At 43.8% G+C, this 20,454-nt stretch overlaps 1 protein-coding gene and 1 non-coding gene across 2 annotated transcripts; both read right to left on the reverse strand.

Moving 5' to 3' along the window:
- Positions 1–1,271: 1,271 nt before the first annotated feature.
- On the reverse strand, positions 1,272–6,843 carry STMN1 (stathmin 1). Its single transcript, XM_007178682.3, has 5 exons — positions 6,754–6,843; positions 5,080–5,152; positions 4,405–4,577; positions 2,219–2,410; positions 1,272–1,789 (listed from the first exon to the last, which is right to left on the reverse strand). Exons 2-5 carry the CDS (start codon positions 5,090–5,092, stop codon positions 1,718–1,720), a joined length of 450 nt encoding a protein of 149 aa, XP_007178744.1. The 5' UTR covers positions 5,093–5,152; positions 6,754–6,843; the 3' UTR covers positions 1,272–1,717.
- Positions 6,844–20,117: 13,274 nt separating this feature from the next.
- TRNAG-GCC (transfer RNA glycine (anticodon GCC)) lies at positions 20,118–20,190 on the reverse strand. The gene has a single exon. It is a non-coding gene; the product is annotated as a tRNA-Gly (tRNA).
- Positions 20,191–20,454: the final 264 nt, after the last annotated feature.

Consider the following 20,454-nt stretch of genomic DNA (forward strand, 5'->3'; position numbering starts at 1 on the left):
TTCACGCCATCTTTATATCCCAACTACTCAGAACTGGTGCTTTAGAGTCCCAGAGGCACCATCTCCCCCATGAAAACCTCTAATACCTACTATATGCACACAAGCCTCACCTTTGCCTATGTGTTCAGGTATTGCCATCATTAACTGAATTACACTTGATCCTTTTCCTGTTTGCCCTACATGGTCATGACTCTTTAAATTCAGCCTTCTTTCAGAACCCCTACAATTGATCACCTTGTAAATTTGTAAGTCAATTCAAGGCATACAAAAGCTTCATAGTCATTTCTACCTCAAGAGTATACACTTAGCTCACTCACTAGCCTCTGGTTAACAAGTTATTTATATATAGTGCTAAATATATACTAAATACAGTTCTAAGTGTGCTCTACACACACACACACACTCTCTCTCACTTAATCCTAACAACATAGAAGAAAGGTTGGTAGGCTATTATTATAAGTTTGGTAAAACCCAAATCAAGAGCTGCAGAGGCATAAGCATGGCAACATGCAGACCCCACTGCAGTATTAGCAGTCATCCTGGAAACTTTCACTAAAGGAGCGTGGCTTCCAAGAGCTTTTCCACAGATGTCTGAGAAGCAAATAATCATATGTAATTAAGGCTATTTCCCAAATAGCCTAGGAAAGCTGCCAAAGGCTTTCCCAGAATTGAGAGGCAATCCTTGACAACTGTGAATACTGTAGACTCTGGATACAAGATGAAGCAACTGCCAACCTTCACCACCCAAGTCAATGTTGCTCCAGAAAATAAGGTTCCCTTTATCAGTTCATAAGGGTTGCTATAGTGGTACACAAGGTTTTACTACTCTTTTGATTCTTGAGAAATGGCTCCTATGGCAGGAAAGCATTAGGATTCACACCACCCCCAGCTGTAACATAAGGCAAATAAACCATCAAATATCTCTAACTAGGATCTTAAGATTTCTCTAAACTGTTCTCTAGAAACACCATTTGCGCCTTCAGTCTGCCTTTTTAATGGGGGCACAGAAACAAAAAATGCTTGTTTGCCAATAAACATCTGAAAGACTATCATAACAGCTGATCGGAGCCGAGGCATCACAACAAAGTGACATTGTGGAAGAAGACAATGCATACAACTCTGGAGCGAGAAACTCCTGGGCAGAGAACTCGCAGTGATGTGTGTACTGGGTATTTCTGCCAGCCTAAAGGCCCCATCTGGAACAAATATAAGCTAGGAGGGTCTCTATCACTGGACAATTTATTACCTGGACAGAAAGAAGTCACTGCCACCAACAGCACTGTGCAGTTTTATTAACCATTCAAGTACAGTAGCATCTGTTAAGATCGGGACAGAATTGGGATTTAAAAGTGAACAGATATTCAGCATCTAACAGTTTGAAAGAAACCACTACCTACTCTTTTCACAAAACATGTTTTCACAGAGCCAATACAGTACTAGCCATTAACCCAGCACACCAAGTGTACTGAAGTAGAAAAGATGCAACAAGAAAAATAGCTACATTAGAAAGACTTCAACACTTTAGAAAAAGAGTAAAACACTTTTAGTTTCTCCCCTTTAGCCCCTAAAACAACATCATACAGTCTGGATCTACCTATACAGTCCTACATCAGCTTCTAGAATATTTGTCAGGAGGGCAAAAATAAAATGACACTGGCCAGTACAGTCTTTGGATATTTAGGAAGGGGAGGGGGAGAAAGTCAGTTCTCAGAACAAATTAGTCAGCTTCAGTCTCATCAGCAGGATCTTTGGATTCTTTGTTCTTCCGCACTTCTTCAATGTGCTTGTCCTGTAAAGAAATAGTATATATCATCAGTCAAGTAAAAAAAGCCTGCCAGGTCACACCCCCAAGAGGCCCAAATCAGCATCAGTACGTATGTTATATAACATACATAATAATATACTATTATTATATAATTATATATTATGGGAATCACATAATTAGAGTTCTAAGACATCATCTTTGAACTTCCTGGGTCACTCATGGACCCTAATGATTCAGCCTTCTACTGCTCTTCCAAAGAATGTGCAATTATGCTGGAAATTGGTGAATATTCCTTCTTATTTAAAATAAGATGCCTCTGATTTAACATGTTGACCCCAAAATTGATGACAAAGACACCAAGCACATGTGATCAAGGCAGAGAGTTCAAGCCACTTCACTGTTGTATCAAACCTCAAGCTCTTAAGCCCCTCAAAGCCAGGAAGAGACACCAACCTTCTCTCGCAAACGCTCCAGTTTGGCAGCCATTTGCGCCTCTCGGTTCTCTTTGTTGGCTTCCATTTTGTGGGTCAGCTTCTCTTCTGCCATTTTACTGAAGTTGTTGTTCTCCTCTATCGCTTTTTGAAGCACTTCCTTCTCATGCTCTCGTTTCTCAGCAAGCTGCTTCAAGACCTCAGCTTCATGGGACTGGAAAAAAATTTAACAGGCTAGCCTCTCTGAAATGTTATTTAGCACAGTTAAAAATCACAAAAGAAATTATTGAGGATTGAAGATAGAAAATTAGATCTCTTTAAATAATACTGAAGTCAGGACCTGAATTATCCATATCAAAATACCGTGAAAATGATATTCTTTTTCTAGTGTTTGTATTTACTTTGGAAGACTGCTCATATTTGTTCAGAGATTCTTGCCCAATTATTCCTTAAGGAAATATTCGTAAGATTTACTGCTTAACGGTATCAACATGACTTGAGTGACATGCACTTAGGAATGGCACTTTATTGTAAAGAATTTTGGTTTTTTAACTTCAGAACCCCTAAAGTTACTAAAGAAACTAAAGGTAGTTTCTTTCTACCTAAAGAAAATTAGGTCATTATAAAAAATGTAACCATATCGATAAAAAGAAAATACATGGCAATGACAGGAAATTTAAGACTAAGCCTCCAGATGACTATTTAAGTCAGAGGATTTGTTTCAAGGAAAAGCTTATTAGCTTTTTTCTGTGGAAGCTGCATTAAATTCCAGACCACTGGAGCTCTGTTACCACGGTGTGCCTCCTTCAACAGACTCAGAATAGCTTATTGCCAAACAGATTCCAATGTGTTTGGAAGCATCAACTTGCAGGGAAACTTCAGAGCATCTGCCACTGGTTCTGTTAATTCTCTTCTTCAAAATCCCAGTCGTGATAAGAGTTTCACTATATTTAGCCAGTTACTATGTAAAGCACAGACTAATGACTACAGGGCCAGCACTGATTCCTAAAAAAAGTCTCTGTCCAGCCTTCGGCTACATCTCTTCCATGAACTCAAACTACGTGAACTCCATCAAACTCCATCAACTCAGACTAAACAGAAGAGCAGGTGGGAGATGAAATACCATTGCAAACACAGCCACTCTTCCTGGGGAAATAATTCCATTTCGACAGTGGGTCAGCACACATACATAAAACATGCAGCACCAAAAGGTGTACAGCACATGCTACAGCAGCTTAAAAAGGGGCCCAAAGTGTATGTGTGTGGTTACAAGTACCAGACTTCAAAACACTAACTGTGTTGGTCATAGGCAGGTTACTACTTCACCTTTTTGTGCCTTCATTTCCCTAATTTTAAAATTAAACACACTTACCCCAAACAAGGTTGTTGGAAAGGGGGACTAAATGAGAATTTATGTAAAATTCTTAATGAAACGTTGAATAGAGGGAAATACACCAAAATGTTAACAACAGTTATTTCTGCAAAGTAGGATAATGGATACTTTTAATTTCCTACTTATAAACTTCTGTGGTTCTCAACTTTTCTCTAACAAGCATATTAATATTTGTTGACTTTTCTGACTAGTTCTTTTTAAAGATAGCTACTTTATAATAGAAGTACTTAGATAAAAGCTGCCACAATACCAGTATGCCAGCTGAGCAACACAATCACATAACTAGCAATTTAAAATGTTTTTATTGTATAGCTCTCAAAAAACAAAACAAACAAAAAAACCACACAGACATACACAGAAACCCAAAAAACAAAGCAAAACAAAAAAACCCAAAACCTTAAGAGACAAAAAAAGAATCATCCACCAACAAACCTATTTTTCAAAAAGAAAGCATGAGAAGCATGAACTTTGGTTTCAGGCAGACCTGGGCTTGAATTCTGCCTCCAATACTCACTAGCTATATGACTCAGAAAAATGACTTAACATTCCTGAGACCATTTTCTAATCTAGTATCTCAGACAACACCTACCCTCTAGGGTCACTGCAGAAAAGAAGAATATAAGTAAAGGAGATGGTACACAACAGGAGCTCAATAAATGATGGCTGGTATTTTCTTCCCACCACTGGCATATGTAATTTTCACACAGTTATAATCACCATCTGGCTACAATTCTGTTTTCCTCCTCTTATAAAAATAAAACGGATTTGCCATATTACATTAATAAATATCCTGTTTTCTGTGAATTGATGTTTACCTTGCGTCTTTCTTCTGCAGCTTCTAGTTTCTTCTGAATTTCCTCCAGGGAAAGATCCTTCTTCTTTGGAGGGGAAAGGGGGAATTCTGGGACAGATTCTTTTGATCGAGGGCTGAGAATCAGCTCAAAAGCCTGGCCTGAGGCACGCTTCTCCAGTTCCTTCACCTGGATATCTGGATTTGATCATATTTATAATATATTCAGAAAAATGGAGTTTTCCTATTCTAATAAACTGTTCTACCGTTTTCTAAAAACCAAATCAATTTAATGGATACAATTAGGGCTGATGAAGCAGCTGTGTTTACAGGCAAGAAATTATTATCTAAATACCACCTCCCAGAAAAACAAAGCTCAACATTTTTGGATTAATAAATACCATTCTAAGGTATCAGTATTTGACAATCATTTCCCTGAACAAAACAAAGACTTATGCAAAACTTCACATTTTGCTTTACACCAAGCCAAATCATCTAATAACGAACCAATTAATTATGAGCTCTCAGTACATTCAAGTAACAATAATTTTTTCTTCTTTAATTATTCTGATTTATAAAATATTTTTTTTTGGTAAAACCAAAACACAAGTGCCAAATTATAAGCTTAAGACTTGAGCCATCTCCTATTCTAAAATTAGAAGCCCATCACAATTTCGGATTTTCCAAATAGATTACCTACCAGAAGAAGCCATGGTGAACAGAAGACAAGAGACTGGCAGTGTATTCTACACAATCCACTAGCAAGGAAAACCCTGGAAACGATTTTCAAAAGCATGCGATCAATTTCTTTGCATTTCCATGCCATCGATTCAAAGGGACCTCAAATCACATCCATATAAATCAATGTCAGAAAAATCACTACTGTGGAATTAAATAAGACATCATTAACTAGAAAATTATAAAAATCCATAAAATACTCAAACACTGGGAAATCTGAATTGAATAGAACGCTGGTTGCAGAAGATGAAGTTAAATGAGCTTGCCTGTTCAAAAAATACTTATATTTTAAAAATTAGATGGAGTTTAAGTCACAAGATTTTTTCCTCCCCTGTATTTTCCCTCTGGTGAGAAGATATTCCAGGTTCAACGCCTAGTGAGACCGGAGCCATCTTAACACTGCCTACAACTCATTGTGCAAATGAAATACCCACCCCTGCTTTGTCTGTGTCTGCCATGTGGAAAACAAAACGCCCAAGCTAATATTAACCAATAATGTCGAACTCCCATTGTTCCTGCGGTTTAAGCTCCTTGTCCAACAGCTGGTAACATTAATTAGTTTTATGAACCTCTAGGTTTAAAGTTACAATAGTTGCTGCCTTGCGTAGAATTTTTTCATTAAAAATTCTACATCCCTTGATTTTTTTTAAAGGTCATGATTCTTGTAGACCCCAGACTAGTACCAAAACCGTAGGAATACAGGGTCTCAACAGCTGGAACTTAAAATCCGAGTCAGCAACACGGTCTAACCCCGGCGGAGCATTAGACTCAGCACCCGACCCAGGGTGGGCGTGGCCCTGGCCCAGGCGAGGAAAAGCAGCAGGCCGCCCCCGGCCAATCAGAGAACGCCCTACACACCGGCCCCTGGCCCCGCCCCCTTCCTCCCCGCGCCTTTTCGAATCTCCCCGAACTCACAACACCCCGGAGCCCGCGCGCGTGGGAAGGGGCGGGATAGGCGGGGCTAACGGTCCTATCCGGGTAACTCCGCCCTTCCCGGGCTCGCACCGTGCGGACGCCCCCCCCAACTCCCGCCAAAAACACCTTGCGGCGGCCCCCACCCTCGCCGCAGCTGGGCGGGTGGGGCAGTACCCGGAAAGAAACCGTGGGGTACTCCGCCATCGGCTCGCCACCTCTTCCCTTCACTTCCAATCTGCCGCCACCCAAGCGGTCCGCGCCCCCCGCCGCGAGGACTGGAGCGCTCTCATGGGGTGTCAGCCTCTCGGGCGCTGCTCCCTGGGGGCGCCGCCCCGCCCCTTCAGACAATGGGGACCCCAGCGGGGCCGCGCCTGGAGGAAGGTGGGGGCCAAACGAGGGCCTACGCCCCCTATTGTCTCCTCGACGACATCCCGGGGCTAACGCAACGAGCTCGCCCAGCAGGCCGCGCCCCCTCCCCACCACAGCCGCGCCCCCGGGGAGCGGGGACAAAGCCGAGGCTCCGCCCGAGCCACACACAAAGCGGAGAGATCCCCGCCCGACAGCCCCTCTGGAGCCCGCGGCCCCGCCCGCCGCCCTCCAGCAAGGGGTCGCTGCCAAGACCCTGCCCCTCCCTCCGGCCGCGTCCCTCTCGCTGCCCCCAGCCTGCAGCCGCCGCCGCCGCTGCCGCCGCCACCACCTCCTCCTGGAACCCCGCACCCACCTGCTCGGTCCGAGCCGCCTGGCCACACTCTGAGCACCAACAGACCCGGGCGCGCACAAAAGCGCCAAACAGCGGCACGTGACCTCCCCGCAGGGCTCCGCATTGGCTGAGAGAGGCGGCACGTGCCGGCCCCTCCCCACCCCCCACAGCCCAAGTGGGCCCCGCCCCTGGGGACCCCGGAGCACCTCGGGAAGTGTAGTTCAGGCTGGCGGGACAGAAGGACAATGCGACGGGTGAGGGCTTCTTGGCGGTGTCTCCAGGTGTGAGCCGGGGGCTGGGACGGTCGTCTGGCCGCGGAAGAGGGTGATGCGGTGACCCTGCCTGGGTCTGAACCAGTTCTCCCATCCTTAGGAAAAGGGCGGGGCAGGGTCCCTTTCTACCTCTCAGACGGTGGCCGCCTGGACTCCGCGTCTGTTGAGCCACTTGCCCCACGTCGCCCTAAGGGCAGCACTCGGACAGCGCATTGCCTCTTCGGTGCCCCACCCTGTACCGCCACCTAAGACGCCCAAGCCCTTGTGACAGGACAATGCCACTCGACGCCCCCATCTGTCACCTGTATTGTGACATCATCATAATCTCTAACCCACTCAGCCCTAACAGGGCACGGGCGTGGCCCTTAACTCACTGTGTGAGTTCTCGCTACCATATTAGGGTCCCTGAGCTGGTGACCAGACACTTGTGGGGGAAAAGCAAGAGGCTCTGGAATTTGATCTCCTTTGGTCTAACAAAGTCACTCGGCTTAAATGCAGACTCCCATCTGTTCTGCCAAGCCTTTTGCCGGATGATAGGGAAGGAAGCGCAATAGCAGTTCTAGACTACTACACAGACTGCAGTTAAGTGTCGCTTTTGTTCTTGAAGCACGTGTTCCTCGGATCGGTGGGGGCCCTTTTAAAGAATCAAAACAAAAGAAGCCACAAGGTCACGGTTCTCCCTGCCCTGGATAGATCAGAAGAACAGCAGATACACAAAGGAAATTGGTCTGACCCTGGCTATCTTAGAACGACTAGCCTCATTCTTACCACAGAAAAGCCAGAGGAAAAATAAATAAAATGAACATGGTTCCCAAGCCCCTTCTCCCATTCCCCCGACCAAGGCTCTGTCCTCGGTGGTGGTCATTCCACCAAAGCACCTGCTTTGAGGTCCCGACTAGGCAAAAGGACACCTTCATTTTATTGCTCCGCCTCCCCAAACCAAGAAACAAACATGACCCAGTTTGCTGAAACAGGAGTCCTAATTTAAAGACTCCCCATGTCCAGCTAGTCACTAGGGATATGCTGGAGTTAAATACAATTCAGAGGTGCCTGAGACAAGGAAAACTGGATCATACAGGCAGCAGACACACCACACAAAGCAAACAATTAGCAATGCACTGATGCCTGAAATATGCTTGTTGCAGCATTTTCTCCAACAATCGTCCTTGTGTGGGGTCGGCCTCTCCCCCGCCCCCAGTCTAAGTGGTTTTCCCTTAGCATGTGAGCAGGACCAGGAATAATTCAGATTCTGAGCCCTGAGAGCCTTCTCCCTCTCAGACCAAACTTAGCCACCAAACAGCCAGGTGTTTCCATCTTTCAGATTTTCTGAGCAAAATCTCAGAAATCGTTAGGAAGAGGAGTGGGGATAAGAGCTCGCTGAAAAGTGACAGATTGGCAGGCAACACACACGAGCAAGAAACCCAAGGCCAAGAGGTCTGTTATCCCCTGAACCAGCCTTTATCTTGAAGTCTTTGTACTTGATCTGGAGGTTTGCAGAGGAAGGTCCCACCCATTTGATACATTTTTTTTTTAATACAAGAAATTGCCACAAAAATCTCACATTTCTGACTATTAATGTTTTGACAGAAAAAAAAATAAATCTTTCAAAACACTGATTATTTTAAAGCACTTATACCGCTTCCCCCCACCTTTTCTTTCTCCCTGGAGCAGATGTCTATTTCCATGGAAACCACAGCTAGGAATGAAGATGTTAGAACTCATGTAGATTTTTAATCTTTTTTTAACGATGCCACTTGGCTCCTGGGTTTGTTGATAGAAGCCTGGCCCTGCCAGTCTCTATGACAAGGATTTCCTGAGATCCCTACTGCTGCTTGAGGACTTGAGGGGGCTGGAGTAAGGTTTCCCCCAGAATGATCCTGTGAATAAAAATGTGTCCGGTGGGATGATCCTATTCTTTAGGGTGGGGCTGCTTTTCTAAGAGCTATTTATTGTCAACTTTTTTTTTTTTGGCCACATTGCATTGCATGCGGGATCTTAGTTTCCCCACCAGGGATCAAACCCGTGCCCCCTGCAGTGGAAGCTCGGAGTCTTAACCACTGGACCACCAGGGAAGTCCCAATTGTCAACTCTTATGAGTGTTCAGGTATGAGCCTTGGAATAGGGAGGGCTTCAGACGGTAAGGAGAGGAAACAGCTTTGCCACTTCACTTTGGAGAGGGGCAGAAGCTCCCTTCTTGGAAGCTTCCTAAAACTAACTTCAAAATCCACTCCCTCCTGAAGTGGCAGCAAGGAGTTAATGTTCACATCTTGGAATTGTCTGTCTTTGCCCATGAGAATTATTTTTGCCTCTGCTCAGATGGTTTGGTCGAATTGCTGTGGAGCTGGCTGCGACTATGGATTAACACAAAGTGAAGTCGAGATATGGCAGCCATCCAGCTTATTTGATCTGTGTAGGCAGCTAAAGGAAAGCACTTCAGGCTTCAAAGTGCAGAAGGGATGTCTACACTGATCAAACAAGCTGGGCTGTTGTCAGATCTGCTCTGTTCTTACAGAGCACCGGCAGCCTTTGTTCATTGTTGGTTCTGAGGCTGCAGGGTTGTCTGCCACAGAGGCGCCTCCAGGTTCCACTGCTGCTTACAGGGCCTGCCCTTGGCAAAAGGGTGTCGTGGGAGAGGTTTTCTGCTTGTCCCCAGCCTCGCTGTTCCCTTTGTCCCCTAATCCTTAGGCATCGTGCTCTAACACTCCTTTTCCTGTTCAAAACCTGTCTGTGAATCTGCTATTTTATTTGTCTGTCTCCCTCACTAGACAACTAAGTCCAAGAGGGCGGGGGTCGTGTCCTTGTCTCGGTATCCTTAGTGCCTGCCCAGAACTGAGCCTGGCCCCGGATGGTGGGGCCTGGATGTTTGCAGCTGACTTTAGGCGAGAACCACCTCTCTCCTCCTCAGCTTCCTCTTCTGGTGCTGGACACCTGCACCAGATAGGGGTGCTGAGGATTAAATGAGATAATGTATGTGAAAGTGCTTAGCACAATGCCTGGCACATCTCAGTGCTGAGACTTGTTAACCATTATTGCTAGAGAAGTTTCTTGATTACTATAGGTTACTGAATAAATGAATGAATGATGACTAGTAGACTTTCTCCTTTTGGTGGGAATCATTGTCACTGGCTTAACTCTTCCCATGGGGTATTTTTAAAAATTCAATTCATTTAACATTTTGTATAGATCAACACATTCACGTAGTTTAGAAATAAAGTACAGAAAGTCCTCCTCCCTTCTCTATCCCCATCTGCCAAATTCTCTACTTACCGCTCCCCCACCTTAACCATTGTTATCAGTTTCCTATGTATCCTAGGGTTTCTCCATGCGTACATAAGCAAATTTTTAGCTATGTATTCTTATTCCCCACTTCGTAATAAAATGGTAGTCTGCTGTAACTGTTCTGCACTTAGCATTTTTTCAGTTAACAGTACATATCAGTGATCTTTTCCCTGTTCATACATCAAGCATTTCCTGGATCTGGGATCCAATGTATGAATGTTCCATAATCTAGTTAACCAGTGCTCCATCCATGGCTCTTAGGTTATTCCCAATTATTTGCTATTTCAAACAATGCTGTAATGAACAAGCTAGTATATATGGCATTTTCCATGTGGGTAAGTATATCTGAAAGTGTGGTATTGCTAGGTCAAAGGGCAAACACATTTGTAATTTGGATAGTTCCAAATTGCCTTTCATAGGAGTTGTACCAATTCAACACCCACCACAAAACAATGGTGTTTTAATTCATTATCTCAGTTCATTAAAAAATGGATGGAAAGGCTTTGTCCCTAGAAATTTCAGGCATTAGGGAAAAGGAGGGGGAGGACTAGAAATCCCTAGAAAGACATGGCTGTCAGTTCTGTCTATATTAATAACTCCTCTCAATACTTGAAAAGCAGCAGCTGATCTCAGAACAGCTCTGGTGCCTGCACTGTATCACTGTCTCAATCAGTCTTGTGGTAGAAGTATCTGCAGGTGTCACCACGAGATTGGAAGATTACTGAAGGCAGGGTCTTCTTCATAGCTGTATCCCACTCCCCTCCCCGTGATGCCTGACACAGTGGCTGGCATATATTTTATTAAATCCATTCTAAGATGTATTTTCCCCCACATTTGTGTATCTTTGAAATCAGCGTGCTCATAGTCCATAAGTACCATGTCATAATTGCTGACAGCATATTTTCTTAGTGGCGTATAAAATAATGCTATCTTAAAAATAAATGGCACATGTGAGTCAACAAAATATAGTAAAATGCACACATATTAAATGTGTGAGTGGAACAGGGCCTAGATGTCACTGCCCCTGCCGTCTTCTCACTCTATGTTCTAACCTTCATCCCTCTTGTCTACCTCCATGCCTTCCTCCAACAATTCCTTTTATGGGGATGACTTCCTATTTGCCTTTTTGAGCTTCCATCTCTCCCCTGAACTTTAAAAAACATTTCCAGCTGCCTAAAGGACATCTCCTCATGGATGCCCATAAGGTCCTCAAATTCTGTATGACCCACATTGAACTAACATCTTCCCACCAACCATATCTCACTTCCCCATTCTGCTAGAGGCTTTGCTAGACTCTTGCCCTCCAGGTCTAAAACTTCAGTCAAACTCAACTCTTCCCTCTTTCTCACCCAAGCTTCCACTTATAGAAACTTAGCATTTTCTAATAGAATGGAACCTTTAAAATGATAGTAGCTACAAGAACAAAGCTGGAGGACTCACACTTCTTGATTTAGAAACTTGCTACAAAGTTACAGGAGTCAAAACAGTGTGGTTGGGCTTCCCTGGTGGCGCAGTGGTTAAGAATCCACCTGCTAATGCAGGGGACACGGGTTCGAGCCCTGGTCCGGGAAGATCCCACATAAAAAAAATTAAAAAAAATTAAAAAAAACAAAAACAAAAAACAGTGTGGTACTGGCATAAAGACAGATACATAGACTAATGGAATAGAATAGAGAGCCTAGAAATAAACTCTTGCATATACAGTTGAATGATTTTTGACAAGGGTGCTAAGACCCATTCAATGGGGGAAAGGATAGTCTTTTCAATAAGTAGTGCTGGGACAACTGGATAGCCACATGCAAAGAAATGAAGTTGGACTCTTATCTCACACCATATACAAAAATTAACTCAAAATGGATCAAAGATCTAATTATAAGACCTAAAACTATAAAACTCTTAGAAGAAAACATAGGGCAAAAGCTTCATGATGTTGGATTTGGCAATGATTTCTTAGTGTGACACCAGGCAACAAAAGAAAAATTGGACTTCAGGAAAATTAAAAATTTTGTGCATCAAAAGACAATATCAACAGTGTAAAAAGGCAACCCACAGAAAGTGAGAAAATATTTGCAAATTATATATCTTATAAGGGATTAATATCCTATAACTCAGAACAAAACAACCTGATTTGAAATGGGCCAAGGGATGGACCTTGAGGGCATTATGCTAAGTGAAATAAGTCAGACAAAGAAAGACAAATTCTGTATGATCTCACTTATATGTAGAATCTAAAACAAAACCAAACAAAACCAAAAAACAAGCTCACAGATACAGAGAAAAGCTTGGTGATTGCCAGAGTAGAGGGTGAAATGGGTGAAGGAGGTCAAAAGGTATAAACTTCCAGTTATGAAATAAATAAGTCATGGGGATGTAATGTACAGCATGGTGCCTATAGTTAATAATACTGCATTGCATATTTGAAAGTTGCTAAGAAAGTATATCTTAAAAAGTCCTCATCACAAGAAGAAAAATTTTTATAACATGTATGGTGACAGATGTTAATTAGATGTTACTATGGTAACAATTTTGCTACTACAAATATTGAATCATGATGTTGTATACCTGAAATTAACATAATGTTATATGTCAATTATACCTCAATGAAAAGTTTTTTTAAAAAAGAAATAAAAAGAAAATGGGCAAAGTACTTGAATAGACATTCCTCCAAAAAAGCTGTACAAATGGCAAATAAGCAACATCACTAATCATGAGGTAAATGCAAATCAAAACCACAATGAGACATCACCTCATACCCATTAGGATGGCTACTATCAAAAAAACAGAAAATAACAAGTGTTGATGAGGATGTGGAGAAATTGGAAACGTGTGCACTGTTGGTGAGAATGTAAGATGGTACAGTCACTGTGGAAAACAGTATGGAGGTTCATCATAATATTGCAAATAGAACTATCATATGATCCAGCAAGTTCAGTTCTGGGTATACACACCAAATAATTGAAAGCAGGGTCTTGAAGAGATATTTGTACATCCATGTTCATAGCAGCATTATTCACAGTAGCTAAAACATGGAAGCAATTCAAATATCCATTGACAGATGAACAGATAAACAAAATGTGATGTAGACATACAATGGAACATAATTCAGCCTTAAAAGGAAGGAAATTTTAACATATGCTACAACATGGATGAACCTTGAGGATATTATGCTAAGTGAAATAAGCCAGTCAAAAAAGGACAAATACTGTTTGATTCCACTTTCTTTTTCTTCTTTTTTTTTGGGGGGCCACATTTTGTGGCGGTGGGATCTTAGTTCCCCGACCAGGGATCGAACCCGTGCCCCCTGCAGTGGAAGTGCGGAGTCTTAACCACTGGACTGCCAGGGAAGTCCCTAATTCCACTTTTATGAAATACTTAGAGTAGGCAAAATCTTAGAGCTAGAAAGTAGAAGTGTGGTTGCCAGGGGCTGGTGGGGGGAGGGGGAATAGGGAGCTATTGTTTAGTGGGGATAGAGTTTCAGTTTTATAAGATGAAAGGAGTTATGGAGATGGATGGTGGTGATGGTTGCATAACATTATGAATGTACTTAATATCATTGAACTGTATAGTTTAAAATGGTTATGATGGTACATTTTATGTTATATATATTTTACTACAATAAAGAAATTTGAAAAAAAATGATAACAGCCAACATACTTATAGACTGCTTACCACATGGCAGGCACTGGTCTAAACACTCCATGTTTGTTAACTCATGTTAATCCCCAGAACAATCTTATGAGATTTATTAACCTAATTGTAAAGATGACGAAGTGAGGGTGGCCAACTGTCCCAGTTTGCCTGGGACTAAGGGTTTTTCCTGGGATTCAGGACTTTCAGTGCTACAACCGTGAAAGCCCAAGGCAAACCCTGATGCGTTGGTCACTCTAAAGGAAACTGAGGCACGAAGAGACAGTATCTTCCTAGACTTGTCAACAGGGTCCTTGTCCTAGGCCCTGCACTTTAAAGGGCTTCACTCTGACCCTCCTCCAGCTGTGCCCATTTTCATAGGCAAGGAGTCCCCTGGGGCCAAGGAGCCGTGCCCACCCTGAGCCTGGGCACCCTTCTAGACCACACTCTGGGAACCGGGACTCCAGAATTCCCTGTCCAAATGGCCAGAGTCCACTTTCAGCAACTGCACCAGCCCCTTCCCTGGGTCTACCCTCCAAGGGCAAACTTCCCTGCCAGTGAGTACACCCCTGTAGCCAGGGCTGGCTGCTCGTAAGGGGTGTGGATAAAACCTGCACATGGGGGCTGGGGGGTAGGGGGTGCACACAGGAGCCAGAAACAGGAAGAGAAGGGATCTAGCTCGGCCACAGTCTGACCTGGAACTCCAAGGAACCCAAGAATTCTCAACTCAAAACCTGGCTTCCGGGCTTCCCTGGTGGCGCAGTGGTTGAGAATCTGCCTGCCAGTGCAGCGGAAACGGGTTCGAACCCTGGTCTGGGAAGATCCCACATGCCGCGGAGCGACTAGGCCCGTGAGCCACAACTACTGAGCCTGCGCGTCTGGAGCCTGTGCTCCTCAACAAGAGAGGCCGCGATAGTGAGAGGCCCGCGCACCGCGATGAAGAGTGGCTCCCGCTTGCCACAACTAGAGAAAGCCCTCGCACAGAAACGAAGACCCAACACAGCCAAAAATAAATAAATAAATAATTCTTTAAAAAAAAAACAAAAACAAAAACTGGCTTCCTAAGTTACTTTGGAGGTATATTTGTCAAAGTACAAGGATAAAGCATATATTTTTAGAAAATGGTTTGTTAGCTTGATTTATAACTCTCAAATGCTTAGACGTAAGGTATGTGGGCTTCCCTTTTATACTCCTGACTTGGGTCTGGCAAATGTTAGCAGCAGGCCTGCAAAGAGATTGTCACTTAACCAACTAGTCTACACACAGAGAAGCACAGACGTTTTGCAGTCAGGTTCCAAGTCTGTGTTTTTAGCTCTCACTGTAAACTGTTTTATCAGCCTAACCCTATTATTTTACGAATGGGGGGAGGAAAGCCCAGAGAACTTTAGACATTTGTCCAAGGTCACACAAGCAGGAATTTGAATCTGCTTTAAATGATGCTGTAGGTACTGTTCAGTTACTACTTGTGTGAGTTTGGGCATGTGACCTCCTCTTTTGGGGCCTGCGTTTCAACATCTGTGAAATGGGGAGAATTCCCCTACTTCATAGGGTTGTTGTCAGGACTAAATGAAATAATATGTGTAAAGTACCTAGCATTATGTCTGATGCCTAATACACCTTCAATAAGTGACAGCTATCATCAAGCAAAGCTCTGATCACACGACTTTTCTGCTTGAAAACATTTGATGAATTAAACTTTGGGGCACATTATATGAGAAAAATCAAAATTCCTGAAACCTAAAGAAAAAATTGATGACTCCCTTGGATTATAGTCCAAGGGTCCTTGGCATGGCATTTGAGACCCTCCGTGAGGTAATTGCAACTTACCTCAAGATCAGCTAAACCCTGAAATTCTTTGATTCTTGATGCATCTGAAGATCTGTCATCTCAAAAAGGGATAGTTGTAGGGAAGCACAATTAAGATGCATGGAAGAACTCTGTGGTCACTGGACTTAGCTAACAATAGAATGGATGTCTTAAAGAATGAGTGAGATTCTGGCTAGGAGAGGTGTCCAGACAAAGATCTGTCAGCCAGCCACCAAGATGGTGAAGAGGGATTCTTGCATTAAGAGGAAAGTGACCTCCCTTCATGCTTTAAGATTCTTTTTAAATGAGATTGGGAAAGGCTCGTGATATTAAGCTAAGTGAAACAAATGAACAAAGGCTACCCAACTGTGTGTACAATATGAGCTCAACTCCAAGGAACAAAATATAATGAAGGAAATGCACCAAAATATGTGTTCTGGGAGGGCAAAACAACAGTTGAGTTTAGTTTTCTTCTTTGTACTAGTCTGGATTTTCCAACATTCTTGAAGTGAACATATATTCCTTTTATTAATGATAAAACAATTATATATTAAAAATAGAAAGGAGTTTTGTCCTCGTCACTGAGCTTAGGTCCTTCTACATCTCTAAGACCTCTGTCCCCACTTCCCCCCACCCCACCGAGTTTCAACTTTATTGGACTCTTCCCATCTCCCTGGAAAGTCACACACCTATATGTTTTGCTGACACCAACCCCCAGCCTAGAGTCCTTGACTTTTGTCTCTATTGAAATTCTCTCCACCTTCAAGGTCTTGATCAATCTCTCCAATCCCCACACACTCTCCTGGTATTGTAGCTATTTATACGTATGTTTGTCCCCCTCACTAGAGAGTAAACTCCTTCAGGGCAGGGTTCTATATGGTTTTGTCTTGGTATCTTTACAGTGCCATGAATAGACAGTCGGCAAATGTCAAATCATCTGGCTGATGTCTTTTTGGCCATTAAACAACACTTAGGGCTGAGGGTCAGACAGCATAACTAAGGGTATATTCTGGACCAGTATTATCGCAGAGACATTTAAATATATATATATATTTAACTTGTTTTTAAACTTTTAATTTTGAAATCATTTTAGATTTCCAGAGAGTTGCAAAGGTAGTACACAGAGTTCCCATAGACCCTTCAGCCAGCTCCCCGCTATGTTAACATCTTACATAATCATGGTCCATTTATCCAAACTAAAACATTAACACTGGTACAACACTATTAACCGAATGGCCAGCTTTAACTGGATTCCCCATTTTTCCACTGGGGTCCTTTCTGTGTTCCAGGATCCTATTCAGGATACCGCCTCACAGGTAGCATCTTGTTTCCTTAGCCAGTGACATTTCTTTTAGTGGGGAGGCTTGGCAGGGGGTGGCGGGGGGGTGGAGGGGTGGGCAGGTTGCTTTCTATTGTTCCTTCCAATCAACCTGTTCCAAATAATCAAAATATGAGCATGAAAGATGGCGATGGCATGGGGATGGTGAGGTAGAAGCACTCACCCTCTGCTGGGCTGTTGGGTCTTTGAACAGGGAAATGAACCGTTCTTCCCACATGGGGCTGGGAGGATGATTTTCATCTTAGATCTAGTCTTTTTCTTGAATGGACACATATGGGCCTAAAAAACAGCAGGGAGTTACTTTTTTTTTTTGGCCGCTCTGCACAGCTTACGGGATCTTAGTTCTCTGACCAGGGGTGGAATCAGGGCCTCCCGCAGTGGAAGCCCCTAGTCCTAACCACTGGACTGTCAAGGAATTCCTGACTCGTTACTTTTAATTCATTAAACTTCTGGGCCATTCCATAGCCCATTTTCCCATGGCCTGGCACAAAACGCGTTCCTAGTTACTTATAAAATCTTCCAAGCAGTTGGCATTTATCTTAGTAATTTAGTCTTAGTAATTCAGTGAGAACTGAGGTTACAGCTGTCACAGGAAGTTGAAACCAAGGCTGCTGAAATCACACCCATTCCGAGGCAGGGTGAAAGTTATACACTGAGTAGAATTCAAGTCCGGAAGGTGGAGGTGGCTGAGGCGTCAGGTGGAGAAGGGTGGGATGCCGTGGAAGAGAAAATACACGAGGTAAAGAAGAGCAGATGATGCGGCTCTGGAACTCAGAGCCGGTTTACAGACCTCTGGGCTTATTGCTAAGCCCTACATCCATCAGTAAGCACTAGCACTGCGGTGCTCTCACAGACCACTCCCCGTTCCCCACCGCTTTACTGGATCACCACAGACCACCTACTAAATGGTCTTCAGTCCGTCCCCTTCCTCGAATCCATTCCCAGCATAAGCATTTACCAACTCAAATCACTGGAGAGTGCGGGCCCCATCTAAGCGAGAGCATTACTTTCCTGGGGCTGCCTTAACAAAGTGCCACAAACTGGGTGGCTTAAACAACAGAAATTTATCATCTCACGGTTCTGGGGGCCAGAAGTCCAAAATCAAGATGACAGCAGGTTCCTCCTGAGGGCTGGGAGGGAGAATGTGCTGTGCTCTCCTCTAGCTTCTGGTAGTCCCAGCTGTTCCTTGACTTATAGATAGCATTCTCCCCACGTCCTCACATTGTCTCCCTCTACGTGCATCTGTCTGTGTCCAAATTTCCCCTCTATATAAGGACACCAGTTATACTGGATTAAGGCCTGTCCTGGTGACCTCATCTTCACTTGATCATCTATCTGCACAGACCCAATTTACAAATAAGGTCACTTTCAAGGTTACAGGTAGGACTTCAACATCTTCGGGGGGGCACAGTTCAATCCATAACAGAAGGCTCCCACCTAGCTTTGGCTGATGGCTATCATAGAATAATGTGTGGCTAGAGAAGCTGGAATTCAGGATTTCTTGTGAAACCGCCTGATTTTTAAATATTGGCATCTAATTAAATATAAGTAAACTGTTTCTAATACCATGACTGCCAAAAGCAAGTCAACCTCTACTCCATGGTCACCACGGGGTTCTCTCTAAAAGTCTGATCCCGTCCTTCCCTTTTATGGGATTAAGGCCAAGTTCCTTAGCCTGGCACACAAGGCCCTCCACAATCCAATTCTTTTCTGTCTCTCCAGGATCCTTTCCCACCACTGTTCCTGCCGTGCCCCTCCCCACCGTACCATCATATCAAAAGACCTGTCCTTTTCCAAACATGCCGTGCTGTTTTACACCTCTTTGACATTGCACTCTCCCTCTGCCTGATGCCCTCTCTCCTCCAGTCGATCAGGAAACTCCTGGCCATCCTTCAAGTGCTTTCTCATTGCCACCCCCAGGGAAGACCCCCTGAAGTCTTCCCTGTCCATACCCCATGTAGTTAACCTCTTCCTTCTCTAAGCCTCCACTGCACCCTACATTTCCTTAGTATAGCACTCAACATTTTATTTGCTATTATTTGATTACGCATCTGCCTCCTGTCTGGACCACGAGCTCTTTGAGGATGGGGACTGTTGATCTGGATCACCTAGCACAGATCCCAGCACACGGCAGGTACTCAATACATGTTGAGTAAATGAATACTCTGCACAACACCCGATTAGGTATCATGAGAGACCCAAAGAAGCATCATGTGGAGTTCCTGTCCTTAAGGTCCTTACAGTTCAGCTAGGTTCACAAGATACACACCAAAGAAAAGGCAAACCATACTGGTGGTATATGACAACAGGCAGAAGGAGAGGCTCCTGGGACCTCTGGTGGTCATCCTCATGTGGGACAGAAAAGATCCTGTTTTAGTGGCCTTATGGAGCACTGCTTTGTATGCTGAAAGGTCAAGATAAAACCTGGCTAACTTTCCAGAAAGAGTGAATTGCTGCACTGCATGCTTGCAGAGATAAGGTTGACTATGGTGGCTCATGACAAGAAGAGAGAGTGGGGCAAGGAGAAGAAAGCAGGAGAAAACCCAGGGAAACAAAGCTGGAGAAAGAGGAGGGGTAGAAGTATGAAAAGGAGGACCTGGGACCCATACTTGTCTCACGTCCCTCTCCTGCATCAGTCTTCCCTGCATCAGCATATTTCCAGGCTGCAATTCATCCCGCCTTAAACCTACCGATAATTCCTTCCAGAGTCCCCCATTTCCCTGCTCAGCCTTTATAACGACATGCTCCAAAAGGGCCGTCTTTGTTGCTGTCTCTGACTCCTCTCCGCCTTTTCTCTTTAAACCCTCCTCGTGCAGATGCGTGCTCCACCTCTGTCTACAGACACTGCCTGCCAAGATCACCAATGACATCTACATTACCACACCCAATGGCCAACTTGGACCTCTTCTCTATACTCTAGCACATCCCTAGCAATCTCAGCCAGTCCTATGGTTTTATTTTCATTTATTTATTTTTTAAATTATTTATTTATTTACTTATTTGGCCGTGGCGGGTCTTAGTTGCAGCACATGGGATAATAAGTTGCGGCAGGTGGGATCTGGTTCCCTGACCAGGGATTGAACCTGGGCCCCCTGCATTGGCAGTGCAGAGTCTTAGCCACTGGACCACCAGGGAAGTCCCAGTCCTATGGTTTTAAATACCATCTATGCTGCTGATTTCCAAATTTGTATTATCTAGCCTAGGCTTATACCCTGGGCTCTAGACATTTATCCAACTCCTACTCTCTATCTTCACTTGGATGTCTCTTAGGTATTTCAAACTAAGTGTGTCCAGAACTGAACTCCTGATCTTCCCCCACCTTCCAACCTGTTCCTCCCATTGTCCTGTATATTCCCTCCCTCTTATCACAAATAGGCAAATTATATTCTTATTTATTTC

This window comes from Balaenoptera acutorostrata, chromosome 1 (genome assembly GCF_949987535.1).
Source record: "Balaenoptera acutorostrata chromosome 1, mBalAcu1.1, whole genome shotgun sequence".
NCBI lineage: Eukaryota > Metazoa > Chordata > Mammalia > Artiodactyla > Balaenopteridae > Balaenoptera > Balaenoptera acutorostrata.

Coding starts and splice junctions, on each gene's coding strand:
- STMN1 (XM_007178682.3), bottom strand. Junction 2,411..4,404: donor CTGCAGAAGAAAGACGCAAG/GTAAACATCAAT, acceptor ATTTTTTTCCAG/TCCCATGAAGCTGAGGTCTT. Junction 1,790..2,218: donor TGGAGCGTTTGCGAGAGAAG/GTTGGTGTCTCT, acceptor ATTTCTTTACAG/GACAAGCACATTGAAGAAGT.